General features: G+C 45.3%; 1 protein-coding gene across 1 annotated transcript; it reads right to left on the minus strand.

The window, feature by feature from the left end:
• Window positions 1–1974: 1974 nt before the first annotated feature.
• LOC119142960 (thrombospondin type-1 domain-containing protein 1-like) lies at window positions 1975–18574 on the minus strand. The gene is given in 5 exon segments (XM_037376570.1): window positions 1975–3364; window positions 7778–7936; window positions 16116–16621; window positions 16623–17079; window positions 18553–18574. Coding segments are annotated over 5 exon segments (2520 nt in total). The 3' UTR covers window positions 1975–1988.
• Window positions 18575–20032: the final 1458 nt, after the last annotated feature.

A 20032-nucleotide genomic window follows, 5' to 3' on the forward strand; every position in this document is an offset into this window, starting at 1 on the left:
TGCTTCAGAGCTCTGATTTCCAGCTCATTTAAGTCAATTTAAAGACTCATCACATTTGATTAGCTTTGGATCACTCTTCAAGTGTGGACATGTTCTCAAATGCTTTAAACAGCATTTCAAGTTGATGGTTTATGGGAATGCATAGCTGGTACTAAAGCCACGCTGGGCCAAAGGGCTGAATGCCGACAATGCAGTGTGCTGGCACAGCTCCTGGGAAAGAGGGAGTTCGCATCACCCTGCGAGTCAGATCTGGCGCTCCAGCAGCAGCTGCGAAATGTTACCCATCAAAAAAAGGCCATTCAAATGGCGGGGTTTCGTTCTGGCAGCCAAATGCCGAGTGTCTTGCTCCTCCTAGGCTGTCACAGCAAGACCTGTTGCTGTGTGCCTGTCAAGTTACCTGTGCATATGCTTTGGATACTTCAGTGGGGTGCCACTGGTAACTGGCTAATGCACAGTGATGCTGCTCTTCCTTCAAAATAGTTGGTTTGGAGGGAAAAAAAAGTGTGGCCCTGTGAAATCTATCTTTCTGGTCAGAAAGCCAGTGTTGAGAGATAGCCAGAGAACTGAGCACATGCTAGTTTTTCCCTCACACCCACAAGGCAGGCTATAGGGCATGTAGGGTTGGGCTCCTTATGGCGGAGTTGTTTTAAGACTGACAGTCCTTTGCCTGAAGCTATCTCCTTTCACTCCATCCTCCATGGGCAGCACCTCCTCTTTTCTTGTTTTTGCCCAATAGCATTCCCTTGGTCTTTGCAAACTCCCTGAAGAGACGGTTATCCTAACAAATGGCAAGCAAAGTCTCTGAGTCATTCTCACTGGCCTGAGCTCTGTCTCGGTTGTTAATTGGGGTTTCAACCCAGCTCTGAATACTTGCAGCAGTGTGTAATCACCAAACTGTGATCTCTGGTTTTAAAGCACAACAAAAAAAACCAAAACAATGTAACTTTTGTACTTCACCATGATTCTCCAGGAATCACCAGATGTCAAGCCACTTTATTTTTTCTTTTTGTCCGCAAAACAGGTATTCATCAAATAAATCTGTTGTTCACTGGTTTTGTTCATAATTTATTTTGAGCTTGCTGTAGTAGTATTATTGTCAGTTATTTACATTTTTTAAAAGTTTAATAAAGGCAAAGATGATTACAGAAAAGATGGGTGATTCAAAAATTCTCTCACTGTCTTTTACCGATGCTTCAATGCTGCCTTAACATTTCTGTGAGGACTAAAATTTGATGATCAATTTTCTCTGCCCTCCCAGCATCATGCCTTTTCTACTAATCTCCCGCAAATATTTGCACATTACTGTTTTCTTAACATAAATATTGGCAGACAGAAAATATCAAAGTCTTGAATGATGAAAAACACCTCCTCAATTTTAAGTTCAGTCCAAGTATTCAGCATCAATTGTTTGCACTTTCATGCAACCAGCTAAAAAAAACACCACCATATGACTTATTTGAGCAACTACAAATGACGAATCAACACAGTTCAATAACAACTACCAGAAAAACAATGAAAACTGCTCGCAACTTGACGTTTATGTTTTCTAAATGGCCAATGATCCACTAATTAGGACAGATGGTCTAGGATACTGGACAATAGATGCTTTAGGATATCATAATCTACTAGTACATGGTCCACAAGGTGAGAAAGGCTAGATCAGTGGCATTCATCATGCATGACGCACCAAACGTGACTGCTTTACACAATAAAATCTGTTGGCTATTCCTGCGTCACACCTTCACTAACATGTGCTTTCCCAGGGTATTCTGTGTGTATTGTACACACATACATACAAAAAATAATTACACGGAAGCACTTTCCAGTAATTAGAAAGGAATGTGTTCCCAGAAGCCAGACTTGGGGCATTATTCCCTCCTGCTCTGTGCAGAGGTAATGCAGTTCCTGCTGCCCCTTCCACCAGAAGCCAACCGACCCTGCAGACCCTCTCCTGTGCACGCCCCTCCTGCAGGGCTGCAATGAGTCACTCAGATCACCAGCTTCTCGATGCTTAAAGTACTTGTTTCATCCTCTTCATTTGAGCCGAAATACCCGGGGAGGTCGATCATCTGCTGCTCTGCCTCCGTTAAGCCAAAAGTAGTATTGTCATAAAAGGCAAACTCAGGGTCCAAGGGGAAGCTCTGGCACTTGTCCCTTCGGTACTGGGCAGGGCTCACGCCTGGGCCTCTCTGGGAATTATCCTTGCCAGTCGAGCCCGCTTCCTTCCGCCACGCACCTCTGGGGTTAGGTGAAGGGCCCCTCTTACTACGGCTGAGCTCGGGCTTATCAGCTGCCTTCTCCTGACCAGCAGGCTGGCGGTCAGTGATCAGGTCCAGCTTCTTCACCGGGGGACCTGCCCTGTGGTGGCCCTTTGTGCCGTGGCCCTGTGGTTCGCACCCCAGCACAGTGCTGTGGGGCTGATCCAGCTTTTCACACGTGTGATTGGTGTTCCTCGATTTTGGCCGCGTCCTGTCCTCCAAACCCTGGTCCCACGTTCTGGTCCTGGAGTTGTAGAGGGGAGTCTGTCGGGGGGTGAGGGTGGACATACTTCTCTCTCTGAAAGGCCTGGCCTTTTTGGTTTCATGGAAACTGGCTGTTCTTCTAAACTGCGGGTTTCTGTGACAGCCCCTCTCGGGTAAGTCCCCTCTGTTATCCTGGTGCTTGAAATGAGCTCTTCTTACTAAGGTCTGAGTAGGGCTCATGGCAGGATTGGCCTGTGAGAACGGAAAATCCAGCCTAGGGTGAGAGCTTTCCCCCAGGAATTTGGGCTGACTGGCTGGCTGGTCCAGAAATGGAGATTTGATCCTAAATTTGTTCGCCACTGCCTCCTCTTGGTTCTCCCCACTCAGGGGAAGCATCGTGGTAGCACCAACAACCGTGTCCGTGAGGGGATTCTGAGAGACATGGTACACCTTGGTGGTCTCAGTCAGCCCTTTCTTCTTCATCTCTTTCAGCTGCTGCTGTGCCAGGCGGTAGCTGAAAATCGGAGGGATTATTTTTTGTGCGTTTGGCTGAAAGTTTTCGCTTCCAGAGGCATCATCTTCTTGGGCAAATTGGAGGCTTCGCCTGTAAGTCAGAGGAATGTTAACAGGGGCATCCCCTCCTTCGGCAAAACTGTCCCGCTGCTTGTTGCCTTGGCAAATGTTCTCCTCATCAGAGTTTTTCCGGAAGCTGGGGGAATGGACGGAGTTTCGGCGGACAGCAGTGCTGCACTTCTGAGCTCTACAGAGCTTCCTCCAGAGGGTGATGAGAACAGTGGCAAAGATGATGAACAAGCATAGGGAGATACCTGTGACGGTGACTATATTATTTGCTTTCTGGTCCTCTCCTGGCTGGACAGAAGGTGGAGTGGGAGGCCTGATAGCTGTAACAAAGAGCACACATGTCTGTCAGAGTTGCACTGCCATCAGCACTTTGGTATTTTAGGATGGATACGTTACTGCAAAGAAAAAATAACCAATTAATACAGTACAGGAAGCTGTCCAACTGCCATTAAAATTTGCTCATTGGAGATGACTTACTACCAATGACTTCAAACTGGCAGGAACAGATCTACTTACTTTACACCAAGGCTCCCATGGACCTTTTCAATGTAATCTTTACTTTTTCCTGTTCCGCCATTTCCTTAAGGCACTCCTAAATACGTGTAAAATGGGATAACACTATTTGTCCTCCTTTATGAAGTACATTAAGATCCTCTGGTGAAAGGTGCCGTAAAAGGGGAAAAAAATAACCCGACCCACATTAGTACTTCAGGTACCACTTTAGACTTACTTTTAGGATATCTTAAGCGGGCGTGAGATTTGCAGTGAGTCTGAAGAGCAGAGAGACAGCACTAGCATGGGCAGTGTATCTTTTCTAAGGAGTCCTCTGAGGATGGTTCTTCCACTGCTGCCTGATGTCACAGCCCCAGACGCTGAAACCTTCCCCCACTACAGCAGGCTCCCAACTGAGAAGGCCACTGCTCTCATGCCCCTGGCATTCTAGTATTGACACTCTTCTGTTGTGGACTGGAGATGGGCCTTCAAAGAGGGAAGAATATCCTGCAGCCCTCCTTCACTAAGGTAGTGGTCAGTCACTGGAACAGGCTCCCCAGGGAAGCAGTCACTGCACCAAACCTGTCAGAGTTCAAGGAGCATCTGGAAGATTGTCTTAGTCATGTGGTTTAATTTTAGGTAGCCCTGCGAGGAACAGGGAGCTGGACTCTATGATCCTTACGGGTCCCTTCCAACTTGAGATATTATATGATTCTAATCTGGAATGTGAACATCTCAGAGCTTTCCACATCCCTATTTAAACCTCCACCTGCCCATTGCACCTCATTACAGAAGGCTGAACCAATGAGAGATTAATAATTCTTTTTGTGGATGAGGTCTCTAGCATTTCAGATGCAACCCTGAGCAGAATATAGCACGGTGGAAAGTGGATGATTTGGTGCAGCAGCTAATTTTAGTGTGTGTTAGCACTCCCCAGTTTCTTGTGGCCAAACGTCAGCTGTCAGGCCACAAAAATGCCGTCGGAGGATGAAGCTGCTCAGTTGTAGTTGACAAGAGCTGGCCACAAAGCTGTGAGCTCAGACTGAACCACTTAACAACCCTGTCCCAGTCTCTAGCTTTATCCGGAACCCAAAGCCTTCCATCAGAGTGATAGACAGTCTGTTGTAAAACTTGGCAGGTGCTCCTGCCAGCACCACAGTGACTGTCCAGGCATAGGAAATGCGTCTGCAGAATAACAAGAAGGAGACACCATGTACTTCCCATAATTCAGAATAATACTCATTCCACAGCAAGCTGGTAGCACGGCGATTAGTTGTGCAGGATGCACAAATGCACTGATGAACACAGACCAGAAGGTCTCAGGCTGCTATGACAACAGACACGCAGGGTGCTGCGCTGGGCAGGAGATCTGTTTCTTTGACTCAGGACCACCCGACAGTCCCAAGCCCTTTGAAAAATCCTGCCATTGGGTTAACTCTGACCTTCATGTCACTCTGAGAGCTTGACATCAGCTTAAAGAACAAGACCACCGCCTGCTGAGTCCTTTTTGGAGGATGTCTAAAACTTGCATTCAGCCCAATGCCACCACGCCAGAGCATGGAACACTGCTGTTGTGGGGCCTGAGCAGGGAGTGAACATGCTGACCTCAGGGAAGAAGGCAGGACCAGCATTTGCTCTGTTCAGTACCACCACAGCGGAGCAATCCCTTCATTGCTCATCCTTCCCTCAGTCCAGTTATTTTCTAAAGACTCCGTTTTCTATCTGTAATGCAGACACTGTGCTGTATTGTTTGGAGTAGAAAGCTAACAGCTAGGGAATGGCGAGGTTTGAAACAGGACTTAGTTGCATAGATTTGCCACTCTCTCCTTCTCATCTACCTCTGCCCCTAGGCTGTGTGCTGGTTTCATTTATTCAGCCATTTGCTCCATCTGCTGGACTAATGACTGCAAACACAGTTATGCTGAAAAAAAAGCTTGCCTGCTTCAGAAAGGTGCAGACAGTCAGGGGGTGGGGAAGAGTGACACTCCCAGCTTGAGATCAGGCAGCAGATGAACACTGTAATATCATGGTGTCAAGTCACTTCTCAAGCACCCTAGGATTCAATGAGATGAAATCATGTAGGTGATTCTGTAAAGAAAGCTGCCTGACATGGGAGCAGGAGTATTAGAAACCACGTGCAAGAGAGAAGCGAGGCAATTCCTCCAGATGATCCCAGGGCAATGGGTGCAGATGTAGGCCTCCTGTGCATCTGTGTTTTCTATATATAAACCCTCTTTATCAACCCATAGACCTCGCTAGAATCTGAGGGTTGTCCAGACCTGCTGAGTACTGTTAGGCTGTATCTCTAACCAGGCTGGCACAGGAAGGCTGATATCTCTGGAAACCACCATATGCATTATACAGTTGCGCACCTGCAGAGAAAGAGTGACACCTCTGAGAAGCACCAGAGTCCTGTCACTTCTGTGCATGTAAAGCAGGGTGCATGCACAAACCCCGTGTCCAGCACATGCTCCACATGCATGGACCATCCTCTGGGGAGCTCTCTGCACTGGGACTGCCCTCAGAGCTCCAGAGGAGTGGGGTGAAATTGCCCAGCAAGGAGCCAAGCCAAATACTGTCCTTACAGACATACCCCTCCGGCAGGTAACAGGAGGCGCGGAATAGCACAGCTCAGTATCAGCTTTAGAAAAATACCAACAACCCCACTGCATTTTGCTGGTGGCATTACTGCCCACAGCATTCTGACTGCTCGGCATAGAGAAGACAACCAGACCTAGAGCAGGGAATCAGTTTTAAGCTGGGGCCCTAAACATTTGACTTGTTCCTCCCTGCTTACACTTGCAGCGTTACAATATAAGCAAACCCACATGGCCAGCATTTTCTAGTCATTAAAAACATCAGACAGTTTAACAACAAGCTGTTTAAACATCCCAAGTGCTGCACAAACACTGACAAAGTGCACTATCTGACTTGATAGAATACAATTTTTAATATTTTCCCTTCGCCTGACCTGTTGTTCAACACAACCCACTTCTTAGAGTGCTCCCGATACATTTCAGTCCTGCCTGTATACTTCTGAGGTCTTCATTCAACAAACACCCTAAAGCTGGTTCAAGCCAACATCTCCATTTAAAAAGTCGTCCTGTGGTCTTCCTGCTCCAGCTACACATTCTCCCCCTCTCCTGTCCTTCCCTTTTCAGTGGCCGTGTGAGAAACAACCTCCCTACTTTCCTAAACTGTCAGTTCTTTAGGTGGCTGCATTCCAGTTCTCCACACAGCACTTTTGCCAGCACAAGAAAGTTCACAGAAGCAGCCAAAACAAGGGGTGAGGCATTGCTCACTTTGCAATAGCTTAAAATATCTGCTAAATTACATCCTGAGAGCTTAGGAGCTTGCACAGTCCCTGGGCACCTTCCCCTCCCCATCCCTGTCCCCTGTGGCACCTGTGGGACAGAAGGCATTGATTGGAGCTTGTAGATGAGCCCGTTTCTGAGCAGATGGACCTCTAGGGCCCCTTGGCCCTGCTGTAGCAGCTCTCCAGTTCCAGAGACAGCACCCTCCTTTCCAGCAGGGAGTTTGCAAGAAGCGAAAGTTTAGCATGGACTAAGCACCAGCGCCCTGTTAAAAGGGGCCACTTCTGCCCCTTATGATGGCTGCAAACACTCAGCTATGGGGCTGGCACAGCCTCATCCAGCCTCACCACGGCCATGTGGCTACTGTAACCCCCTCTCACCTTACAGGACACTTAAGTCTCTTGTATCCGTACCCACTGGCCACCCACCGGCACTGGCCAGTCTGCCCTGTCACTGGCCCACAGTAGTGGCAGGCTGGAGCAGGGGGAGACCTGGCACTGCCACCTCAAAACTCCCAGAATGGGAACCTCACTGTGGGTCTCAGCTGGAACCAGCCCTCTTTTAATAGGTTTCCACTGCCTGGGGTCTTTGGCTTTCAGTACTGAACATGTTCTGCTAGCCCCAGGATCTCTCCTTCAGCCCTTCTCTGCTCCCTGGCCATGCTGGAGATTTTAAACCCCTTCCATAGCACCCACAGGTTTCAGAAATCTTCTTACACCTTGGAGCCCTATCTCCAGCTGTCCTACAAACACATGTAGGCTCCCACCCTACTCCATCAACTGCAGGAACGTGACACCCCCCCACAATCAATATGACTGAAGGAGAAATCAGATACTTCCATTTTACAAAGCCCTTCTGGTAACAGGCCCTTTGCTTTTTCCAGGGGAGACATGCAACCACAGGGAAGAGGACAGCAGAGCTACGTACACAAACACTCCTCCAGTGAACACAAGGAAGTCTCCCTCGGTGATCCAGCACAGCCTGGTTTTGCCGGCGAGGAGGTGAGGCACTCTCTGGAGCGCTCCCGGACGCCGTCCCCACAGGTGACACTGCAGGGGCTCCAGGGCTGCCATGGGCTCCACGTTTCTGCAAATACATAAACTCACAGCAATAAGGAATGCATCTGCCTCCTTACCTTTAAAAACACAGCCATTTGCCTTCTCTTATTTGAGAAAACCAGCAATAAATAACCTAACAATCCAAACAGCAACCCCAAAAGAGCAAGCAGCATCCAGGGATCTGCTCCTGTTCCCATCAAGAGTCTGGGGCAAAGCTTCCACTGTTTTCCTTTTCTCACTCCAGTGCCAACCAGCAACACAGCAGTCGGTCAACTGGCAGGCAGGTTCTGCCTGGAACAGCAAATGGAAATTAATCCACAGATCTTTGGAATGGGTTAGTAATTTATATATTCATCTAATTCCTGCCTGACAAATAGTGCTTTTACAGCAGGATAACTAAAGTGTAGTTACTCCTGATTTATATGATTGTGAAAGGAGGATGAGCCTACAAGGTCTAATGAAACGGCAATACTGGGGTTTTTCTTTATTATCTTCTCAGCCACACAAACATGTTATTGAATCACTCATTTGACAGCTTACAGGCCCCTATTGCTTATGGTTAGACAATTAACTCAAGATATAATTTTGCAGGTTCATTTATTTATTTTAAGTGGAGGCAGACTCTAGTTCTAATACTACCTCAAACATTATCATTTTTTAATGTTTAATGAAATCCCCCTTTTGCTTAGACAACATCCTCATCCGGTGTTCAACACTCAAACTTTACAGCAGCAAAAACCCAAGAGGGATAAAGGGACCGTTCCTGCCCATATCTGGCAGCTGTGACGCTGAAGCAGGACCACAACTTTAAATTCCAAACTAACGCATGAGTCCAGGTGTAATCTTAAAGGACAAAACCCTGGGGACTCTCCTATGGGTCAGTTGACTTGGTGGCCTGGTTTTGAAATCTGCCAGAAAGAAAAACAATACACCACTTAACTCAATTTCACCACTCACAGCTAAAGTGGAAAAACAACTAATTTAAAAAAAAAAAAAAAAAAAAAAAGAGAAGTAGATTAGGTTTGTTAAAGTTTGCTCTTTTAAATAATTTATGGTGCTGCCACTGCCAACACAGGTCATGATCTTTAATTTTATGACACAGTTGCTTTGCTGCTAGCATGCCCCTGAGCCCTGAGCTCCTGGACAGTGACCAAGTTACCATATCAAAGGACTAGACAGTGTTGCATGACTGGCTTTATGATTTCATGTTATCTTCGTTGCTCTATTGTTACTATTTTTGAAAATAACTTTTAATTTTTGTCTAACAAAAATTAAATACAGCTGTGTTTCAATGAACATGAAATTTTAACTGGTTTGGGCCCTGTCCTATGAATTTTTGTGCGCACGCCAGCAGGAATAACGTTAACACAAGCAGCGTAACAGAACCAGCGGGGCTGGTCTCCTGCGTGCAGGTACTCACCTGCATTGCAGGATGGGGCCCAGAGGGTTTGAGCTTACACTTGTGCTGTCAGCCAAGGCTGTAAAGCGTGTGTGGGCACATACTCACGCACATCTGTGTGCATGCACGTTTGAGTATGTCTGCCTTGCCTAATGCAGAGTAGAAATGGGCATGGCAAGACGCCCTGGTGGTGCTGCGGTTGTAAAGCCCACACAACACCAAGTGACCTCTCTGGCTATTTGCCACTGACTCCACAATACTGTGACATCCATGATCCCAGGCTGTCTTTCACTTTGTGCTTTTCGTGCACCTCTCTGCTTTCGCCCCTCTGTTTCTGGTGCTGGAGAGCTGCTACAGCTGGGGTGAGGAGCCCAGAGGCAGGCTGAGCTTTTGCACTCCTCCTCCAGTTTGCAGTTATGTCAGTTCCCAGTAAAGCGCAAAATGGAGCAAGATTGGATGGTGCGTGGTCTCAGGAGGAAAAGGAGTCAGAGGATGCCAAGGGGAGGAGAAATGAGGAAGCTTGTTGGGGTAAGGATCTCTCAAAGGTACGACCCTGGACAGTTGCAACGTCACATCAGCTAGCGAGCAGAGCTATTAGCAAGGGCAGGAAGGAAAACAGGCCATAATTTAGTCAGGGCTCACTGATCCATCCTCCAAAATTACTCAAAAATTACTTCACGGTATCACAGTATTTGGGGATCTCACAACACTTTTCTTCATATCAGTATCATGAAAGACTCCAGCAGCATCCCTCATCACTAGGCAGAAGGAGGTAGCTCAGCTGGAGAAGCACCTACCTCCTCACAGACTACTTTATGTGAGCAGCTTGATGAGTCTCTACCATATTTTCAGTGTGTGAGCTAGCTCGTTTCCTTCTCTCCACACTCCCTGTTCATTTAAAATTCTGTTAACTACAGTGAGATATAGACCCAGATCCTGAAAGGTTCCAGTTGCCTCCGGTATTAACACTGGTGATAGTGAAGGGTGCTCGGCAGCCTCTGCATTGATGCCTGTGGGCTTCAACGTACAAGAACATTTAGGATGAGTAATTTTCTAACTTTGACGTCAAACATATGATGTGCCCATTGCTCCAGGGCACTTTTCACTGACTTCAGCTTCAGCTGAGGGCACAGAGTTCCTTAGCAAAAACACTTGGCATCCATAGCTTTGGGGCTAAGAATATGCACCTTAGGCAGCAGGAGAGCAGGAAATGCTCCAGCTCCCACGAACGACGGGAGATTTAAACTCCTGCAACTTGTTCTGCAACCTCCTGCAATTACCAGAATGTAAAAGAAAATGAAGCATAGTTTATTCTCCCCCAAGGAAATGAAATGATTAACCTTCATTTAAGACAAAACAGATCCAAAGCGCTAGGGGAAAACCCAGAAGGTACGCACCGCAAACTAGCTCTAATAAGTGTGAATTTTTTCACATACAATTGAGGAATCAATTATCAACGTGAAGACATCTAACTGATGAGTTAGTCTGAAATAGCTGACAGTTGGCAGATCTGCCAGCATGAAAGATAAATGCAATTAACTGTGTTAATTGTTGCTCTGCATAAATATCTCCCCTCAAATTTCTGTGTTCGTAAGACTTTGAGCATGTAGTGCTATCCAACGGCACAGCCAGCAAGGGTTGCTGAGAGCATCATCCTTACAGCACATGATAGTCCTAAGCACTTCAACCAGACCAGTGATACAGGACAAAATCACTAATTACTTACAGGCTCATGTAAATGCCTACACTAGCCTGGGGGACTGCAGGATATTTGTGGAAACTGAGATAGTTTTTAGGTCCTGAGCCCGGGCGCACACACATTGTATTGGTCTTTGGATAAGGCCTGGGCAAACACTCTTCTCAGCTATTCCGTGTTTCTCTCTTCCCATGGAAATGAAGCCTGGGTGCACTGAAACGGTGGCATGCTCCACAGGTTACTAATTTGGACAACGAAAGGACGAGGATCTCTTTAAAAGACAAAAACCTGGATTCCACCTGGGCAAATTACAGACATCTTTAAGAATCATGGCGGGCACAGCCTAAAAATTTTTTTCAGAAGCCAAGAGCTATCCCAGTGAGTCCATAACACTCGATTTATTCCTAAAACGCTGAGGGTGTGGAGATGAAGTATTCACTGACACAGGAGAAGCTGATGGGGTACAAACCAGCCCTAGCATACCCGCATCCCCTGCATCTGCCTGTTTCTAAATAAATGCAAACCAGATACAGATTCAGGCAACAGAGCTAATTAGTTCCCAGAGTTTCCTACAGATAGGCAGGTCTGATTCATACAATCTTATTCAGGGAGTGAGAATTTGATGGAAGCTGTGTATCTCTGCCTGACCCCTAGATACTCCGCTTACTCTCCTCCTCCCTTACTGACCACTTTTCCCTTCAGAAGGTCTTCTCCTGCCTTCCTCTTTGCTGGCAACAGCCTGCACTTCTTACATCTTGCTGACCCCTCAATAGCTTTTTTTGACAGTTAGCAAAAGACAGATGAAAAAAATTAATCTCTGCTGTCGGCAAGTGCAAGAAACTACTGGGAGTCACACCGAAGTTGAAACTGGTCTCAGGAGTGTAACTAAGAACTGTAAAAGAAAGTTAATTAACACTGGAAATATGAATAAAAATTTCTATGGGCATATTACTGATTCATTTTATCAGTCTCATCCCTAATGTTTCACGTGGGATACAGGCTAGGACATGGGACATCCTTCTAAGGAGTGCATAAGTCTCACTGCTGGGGACACTTAAATTCCAGATGACAAAGCACAGGATAAAGCATTGAAAAGAATGAGCCTGCAATGCGTCTGTTGCTGGGTAAGATGATCTAACAGAGTTTCCTACCTCAGACATTCAAATAATCCAGTGAAACAGGGAAAAAATTAGCTACATGAATCTCTAAGTCACCTGTGTGAAACAATATCCCACCGAGACGAATGAAATGATTCACATCTCACTGTTATTTTTTCACAGGTTCTCCAATTGGAGTCTAAAGAAAGCTGCACAAGTGCTAGCTCACAGATGTATTCCCCACCTTTAAGAGACATAGTCACAGTCTTAGGTAGTACAAGGTTGTTGCAACTCATTTGAAGCTGCTGCCCTGGGCTGGAAAAGCTGCTGCCCTGGCCTGCTCAAGGCCACTGGGAGCCTTCTTCCTACCCTAGACACAAGCCAGATTCCTGTTCCACAGGCTGTACTAAACCTGGCTGGGATGAGGAGTAAAGGGCACGACTGACAAAAGGTCAGGAATACAACTGATGCCTGACCTATGGAAAATGGTGTGTGACAAAATAATCATATTTTATCTCATCCTCTGTGGTTTGGATAAAGATAATTTAATGATTTAGGAGCTTTGATCTTTTACAAGACAATATCTCTGCTTCATAACAATAGAGCATACGCTAAATGAAGTAAGAACTGGCTGAGTGACAGATTTGATACGCAATTGTCGACAGAAAACCATCACTGAGTGGGAATGCATTTGGAGACATTCCAAAGGGATTAGTATAAGGCTCAGTGCTGTACAGTGCTCGCCTAGTTGACATCAAAATAAATATAAACCATTACTGAGAAAATATGTCACTCTTGTGATGACAAAAATAGACAGTGCAGTTGTATGGAGCAATGTGGGTACGTGCTAAGTTAGAATAACTCAGCAAAGTAGATCATAAATCGGCAAAATGCAAAATGTAAGAAGAAGGATAGCTAATTGTACCTGCAGGAGGGTAGATTACATACTGAAAGGTCATACACAAAAACAGCTCAAGATGAGTTTACAGGGTAAAATTTACGGCAAAATTAGCTAATGCAATCGGTGGAATGAAAGCAGAGGTAGGGATAAGGAGAGTGCTACTGCTCAAGCAGCATCAGTGAGGAGGACATCTGAACACAGCACCCAAAGCTGGTACTCCTGTTAAATAAAAAGGATTGTTTAAAATAATGGAAATGGAGCCAAAGAGAGACAGAAAATTAATCAAATCCTGAAGAAAATGCCTTCCAATTAAAGACTCAATCTTTTCAGTTTATTAGGAAGAACACTGAGATAATCTGGAAGGACTGAGATGATCTGGGTGTGCAAATGCCTTCGAGGGGGGTGGGAGGACTGGATAGGAAACAGCTGTCTCCTCTAGCAGAGAGCAGCAGAAGTAGAGCCAGTCACTAGAGGATGAAGCTAGATGAGCTTTAGTTATGAAACCACACAGTTTCCTTTTTTAAAAAAAATAAGTCAGAATGCAGTATTAAAGAAATTATCGGAAGGTCTCTGTTTTGTGCTGCCTTCAACAGAAGACTAGATAACTCTCTGGAGGATAAGCAGCAGAAAAATGCAAAGACTAGCTGTGGGGCTCAGCACCAGGGTAACTGGATGACAGTGATGGCCCATGCTGCACAGGAGCCCAGGCTAGAGCTTATCAGCTCTCCTTCCCTTAAACTGAGTGAGTTCAGGAAGCCCAAAGCAGAAAATCAGTGACTTGAGGAGAGGTGTCTGTTGTGCAGCGGCTGCGCATTTTGCACTAACAGCTATCGGGGTCTGGGTCCACGCAGGCCATCTCTCAGTTGCCCTGCAGCAGGGTGAGAGGGCTCAGGAGAACTTTCCCAAGCAGCCAGGAGGCAGATGGCCATCACAGGTGGTTCAGCTCTCTCTGCTGTCATGGCTTCAGGCTGATGTGCCCCTCCCAGCACGCCCTGCTCTTTCAAACGCTACCTGCAGGCTTTGAAGTCTCGCAGATACAGGCACAAAGTCAGATGTGCTGCAGTCTAATTAATTTCAGGCTGACATTTTATTTACGGCTACGCGGTGTGGTTTCGCTTCATCGGCTTGTAGATTTGACACTTCTAACTTGGCAGCTATTGACTTAACTCTGTTCTTCGCAGGCATAGCCTGATTCTTTTGACTGTGGTTGTAAGGGTGGTGCAACTGGGGAGCCCAAGGAAACAAAGCAGATTGCAGGGATTCATCGTTTAAGGTGGATCTCATCAATTAAAACAGTTAAACATTGGGCACTGAAACATCTATGTCATATCCTAGGTATTCATCTGTCAGGGTAATTATCTAGATCCTATCAGTGTAACATACCACCCAAGCACAGAGAAAGAGTTAGAATTCTATCTTCCTTTTTCCTTGAGAATTATCTCCGTTACAAAAACAATATGCTTTCATTTTTAGATAGACTTTCTTATGCCAAAGGAAGAAAGAGAGTGCCAACAGAGAACGCAGACGGAAGTTAAGATGAAGAGAGAACTATGTGCCCAGGTTGGTATGTGGTGAAAATAAAGGTCATTTTTAGTACAGAGTATTAATTAAACAGCTAACAGTTTTAGAATTTATGAATAGTGCAAAGCTAGACCAAGCTAGGAACCTAATTAAGGTAGGCTGTGTCTGGACTGTGTGCTATGGAGCATGTCCTACAGTTCTGGTCTCCTGATGATCCCACTTAGCTGCCCGTGAAGCGCAATGACCGTTTTTTAGCTTGAGTTCCTGCACTTCCTTTTCAGGGAGACCAGGGCGGGGAGGTGTTGAAAACATGTGCCACATCTCAAACCTTTCAACCCAAGCTCTTTGAAGTGTGCAGATGGGAAAGACTAATTCATGACCTATAGACACAAGCCTGCTCCAAAATGACAGAATTTACTTTTCCATTCCAGGGTGTAGGCAAACACAGGCTAACCCAACCCAACCCCAATCCCCTAGTGCACATACTGCCATCCCGCACTGTGGTTGCCTTCCCACAAATGAGGGATTGAGGACATTTGGCTCATCTGCTTCTTCTGCCATGCTACTGTGATTTGTAGACTCTGCCAAACCAAGGACTGCCACCTCTGGAGCTACAGCTGCATAAGATGTAAGATATTAATGGAATGTATAAATACTCCTTAAGCAGGGCTGAGGAATGGGCCTCAGCTCTGTCTTGTTATCGTACTTAACTGTGACCACTCCTTAACCATGATCATTCATACTCCTGGACATGGTTTGGCTTCTGCTAACTAGCACTCCCCTCCCAGACATATGGACCATGGACTGGTAGTTGTATGATTCTAATCTTTCCTGGAAGGAAAAGTTTAGCTATATGAATGTGGACCCATGATCTGCCAGTGGTCTCATGGGTCAGAAAATGCATGCTGGCCTATTTTAGGCAGCAGAGACATGTCTTGAAAGGCTGGCTGAAAAAACAGCAAGCTGTCCAAGTGACACGGTGTCTTTTGGTATGGCCAAACCCTGATTCATCTCACCAAATTTTGTGTATCTAATAGGTAGGACTCTAAACAGCAAATGGGCTAGAGAAAAAGACACGCAAGTGAGGATTCAGCCCATATATCTTCTATACCCATGATCACCCTTGTAAGATCCCCATCTCTCTTGACTAAAAAGCCAGACAACTACTTAATGTTGGACTTTGGCTTTTAGACACCTAGATGCAGGTAAGACTAATGCTACCTTTAGTGTCTCAATGGGCCAGATCTACTGCAGTATCTTCTTACCTCACTGAGCAGGCCAAGTTTCAGTTTTACCCAGACTAGATAGGTACATCAGTCAGAAAGCCCCAGATGGTTTTGGTTGGTACTTCATGTTAACTTAGTGCAGTTTTAAGCCACCAAGTGGCATTTGTTACCAAATGTCCTTATGTATGCCTCTATGTAACAGTCTACTCCACCTTGTTCCCAACTGCATATGACATCACAACTATTTTGTCTGGTGTAGGAGACCCAAAAAGTAGCTATTCAATAGGGGACACCACAATCAAACCTATTTATCATTACCCACATTGGCTGGAAAGAGTGCTGAAAGAGGACAAACGTCTGTACAAACCCATATTCCTTTGGATCATCATACACTCCTTAACTCTTGTTGGGAAATGGCTTCGGTTTGAGAAATTAAAGAGGTCAAAGCAGTACTTGTTCTTCCCCACATCAAACAAAGTGCAGTTAAATTCTGTCCTGTTGTCTCCTGGGTGAAGGGCATTTTCATACAGCCAAGTTGTTCGTTGGCTGGGATGCTTGACAGCCTCTTTATAGACGACAATTTTTCCACTGATAGAAGTGCACGGTGGAGAGACTATGAAGACCTGAACCAAAGTCTTGCATGTTGTTTCTGGTGCCACAACCAGTCTGTATCCAAATTTGTGGAGGAGATCTATGGGTCCTATGGAGGAAATGATGGAACGTGTTTCTAACGATTTCAGTAACACCGTGATATATGTTTCTTGACCAACAGGCGGGCAATCAAACTCTATCCACTGGGACCTGGAGAGCAGGATTCTTTTGCTAGTTCTAATGCCCAGAGTGTCGTCAGAGCTTACTCTTCTGAATTCATAAAGTGCTAGTAAATATCACATCCAGTGAAACCACTGTCTCGTTTATGGCACACAACTGCTCATTCGTAAAAATTCCAACCTGAATGGAGCTCCCAAGCACCTCTGAACTCCTGTTCAAATCAATGTGAAATACAGGCCATTCCACATGGAGGGCAGACATGCTTCTTCTGCTCCACTGGGCAGCACTGCTGTTGTTGCTGGGAGAGACCATTCTGAACAAGAAGTCCCCGGCACTCTTAAAATGGAAACACTCAAATTCTACCCTCCCATGGGACTGATTTGCTGGAAGTTGTTTTCTTGCAATTATCTCGTTGGTGCTGGCATCCAGCAAAAGCACAGACAGATGCTCTGCTGTCACATTACCATCACTATAGTACTGATATTCCACAGATACTGTGTCATTGCTGAAGGCTACATGACCTGGGCGCTCCAACAGGAGATACTCCACTTCGCCGAGAACTGCAAGGAAAACAGTTTCACAACAGTATTAAGAGCCAAAGAGACAACTGATTGTTTATCTACCTTATGGAAGAATCCAAGGATTTATAAAGTGGATATTTAAGAAGTGGATCTCAAGCTTTTTAAAGTGAATCAGTTCACAAAAAATAGGTCCTAGCTATAGCAATTAAAGCTCACAACCTCCCCTTTGCACAGGGACATGGTTTGCAGCAGCAAAAAGCCCACTGCAGTAACATGTTCAGGAAGGTCAAAAACAAGGTTTAAAAAAAACCCCACACAAATGACCCAAAACATTCACAGAAAATCTCAAACTTCTCAACTTCTTTCACTTACAGTTTCTTTAAATCCACTTCACAGTGGCCAGCTGATGTTCCACTTACTTTAGCTATAATTGAGTAAAAAAAAGCACAGTAGTTTCTTAATAGAGAAACATGAAAAATGTCCCCCAAATTAAATAAAATAGGAAGTCTGCATGATGCTTTTTGAAGCCTCTTCTCTTGCTCTGTCTTATGAATCTTTCATTTTGCTCATTTGCATCGCAGAGACACTTGAGTGAAAGAGCTGAAAATAACAGTGATGGTGACTGCAGCACTTTTCTTGTCTCAGATGTGGTGCAACATGTCTAAATGACATCATTTCATTACAAATGGCCCAGTCTTTTTAAATGTACTTCTTGCATGACCATGTTTGTGCAAGTTGCCAAATTATCCTGAGACGTGCTATAACTAGCGGGGATAGATGATATCTAAAGCAATGGATTGGGAAGATCACATTTCCGTTCTCAGCTCAGCTAGCTTTTCTGCATTGCTTGAAACTTAAGAATTGAAAACATAGAAAGGTTATCTAAAAAATGGGAGCTACATGCATCTATTCCAGACACAGAATGCACTGTGAGACGTCTTTATGTAATTAATTGTCTGGGAAAAGGCTTCTGAGTCTTGGATGATGCTACGGAAGCATAAAACTTCAGTTAAAGCAATCCTTTCATAGGTAGTATCAACTAACAATACTTTGACTTGTTAAATCTGTTACATATGTCTTAAGATTACCTCAAAGAACGCTTTGCTGGAAAAACACTGCAACTGCCAAGAAGCACTCAGCAGTCAGGAGTAGCAGGACTCATCTCACATAATATTAGACGCCTACCACTCTAAGCTTCTATTTGAGTTAGTCACCTTGGATTCACTTTCTTGTCAGCGGGGAAAATTTTCGGGAAGAAATTCATCTGACCAGCTACAGACATTTACACCAGTGAGGTGCAGTGTGCACTAGAAGAGCCTATTACCCTCCACCAGCTATAACACATCCTCAAAAAAAACCGGCTCCAACCACATCCATGCAGTCCGAATGAAGGTGGCACGCACAGCCTTACACATACAAATCATGCATATACTCTTACATGTATGTACCATAACTTTCATTTGCATTTCCAAAAGACACTGCTTTATTTGGCAGATGGATGGTGCTCATTACCAGAGGGCTCTTTTCTTCTCATTCCTCTATGGGTGGTGCCAAGCATTACTGACTGCACACCATCCAAAATCCACGCTGATAACACAGATATATTCATTTCCCACATGTACTCTTCTATTGTGCTCTTACCGCAGTATATTAGCACATTAGAAATATTAGCAAGTTTATCCTCCCAATAACCCTGGAAGATGAGAGGATGACTCTATTTGTGTTTACTGTCTTTGGAACAAAGCACAGGCACAGAGGAAAAGTGTCAAGTATCAACTAACTGCAGGTGCCCCTAAGAAACCCAAGACCTGATTTTAAATACAATGGTCCTTCAGACATCCAAAGCAGGATCCCATTGATCCCAGCTGTGGTGAGCACATGGCACTCCAGGAAACCTGATCTCAACTCGGACACTCAGAGAGCAGGAAACAGATCCTGCATGCCTGTTAAAAATGGCTCTCCATGAACTGTCCAGCAACATGTTCTCCTTGCTCTTCATGTTTTGGTTCTGTCATCTGTGCCTGCCTGTGCCTGCCCATATTTTCCAGGCCTGTTCCTACCATCAGCTACTGCCAATATCTCTTGGGTACTATCCTAACTCCGTTACCATTGTTCTCCAAACTCCTGCCTTTGTCTCTTTGCCTTTATAGCTCTTGTACCTTCTCCTGCTCCTTGGGCCTGCAATTAACTCCAGCAAGTTCCTACTTTTCTCACTCACTGCTAGCATGACAGCAGAGAGCACAGGACAAGAACTCTAGTCCCCAGTATCACAAACGTGGAACGTGGGGGAACTCTGCTGCCTTGGGCTGGAGCATGCACAATATTGCGTGGGGCTGGCAAGAAGAACCAGCGGGAGCTGGGGCATGCTTAACCCTTCAGAGAACTTCATTACCATCATCTGCAAGGACTTAGATCTGAACCAAGTCTGGGCAATTCTTCACAACGACAGCAGAAAGCATGTCCCAGGCCACCGCGAGCACTCCAACATGAAGTTCCCACAGCTGTGTGAAGAGTTTCCCAGGGAAATGGTTGCAAGTTGCTGAGCTTTTGTTTCTTTGAACATGGGCAAAATGATGTATTTCTCTACAAAGGAATTGGCTAGATTCAACTTAGCTGAAACATTATAAAGGAAAAAGGAATCAGACCACGGCAAAAGTCCAGCACGAAAAATTTCAGCTTCAAGCTTTGAACTTACAGCAAAAACATTAAAGTGACAGTAATGAAAAACATTGATGTTTGTACCTACTGCTCTACTATCTTTGCTCTGTCTTGACTCTTGCACTATTTTTTATTTGGAATGGCTCAGACAAGAAGAAGTACCACTGTGTATGTGTGGGGGAGGACTGGAGAGAGGCCAGGGGACTGCCATCTAGCTCCCATCAACCTTAATGCAGATCATTTGGGAAGTGAGGAAAGTGGGAATTACTGGAGGATGCTGTTATAGCATTGCAGAGCTCTGGCTGGTACACCCCAGTTCACAGCATCCTTTCCC

Source organism: Falco rusticolus, chromosome 2, assembly GCF_015220075.1.
Source record: "Falco rusticolus isolate bFalRus1 chromosome 2, bFalRus1.pri, whole genome shotgun sequence".
Classification (NCBI taxonomy): Eukaryota; Metazoa; Chordata; class Aves; order Falconiformes; family Falconidae; genus Falco; species Falco rusticolus.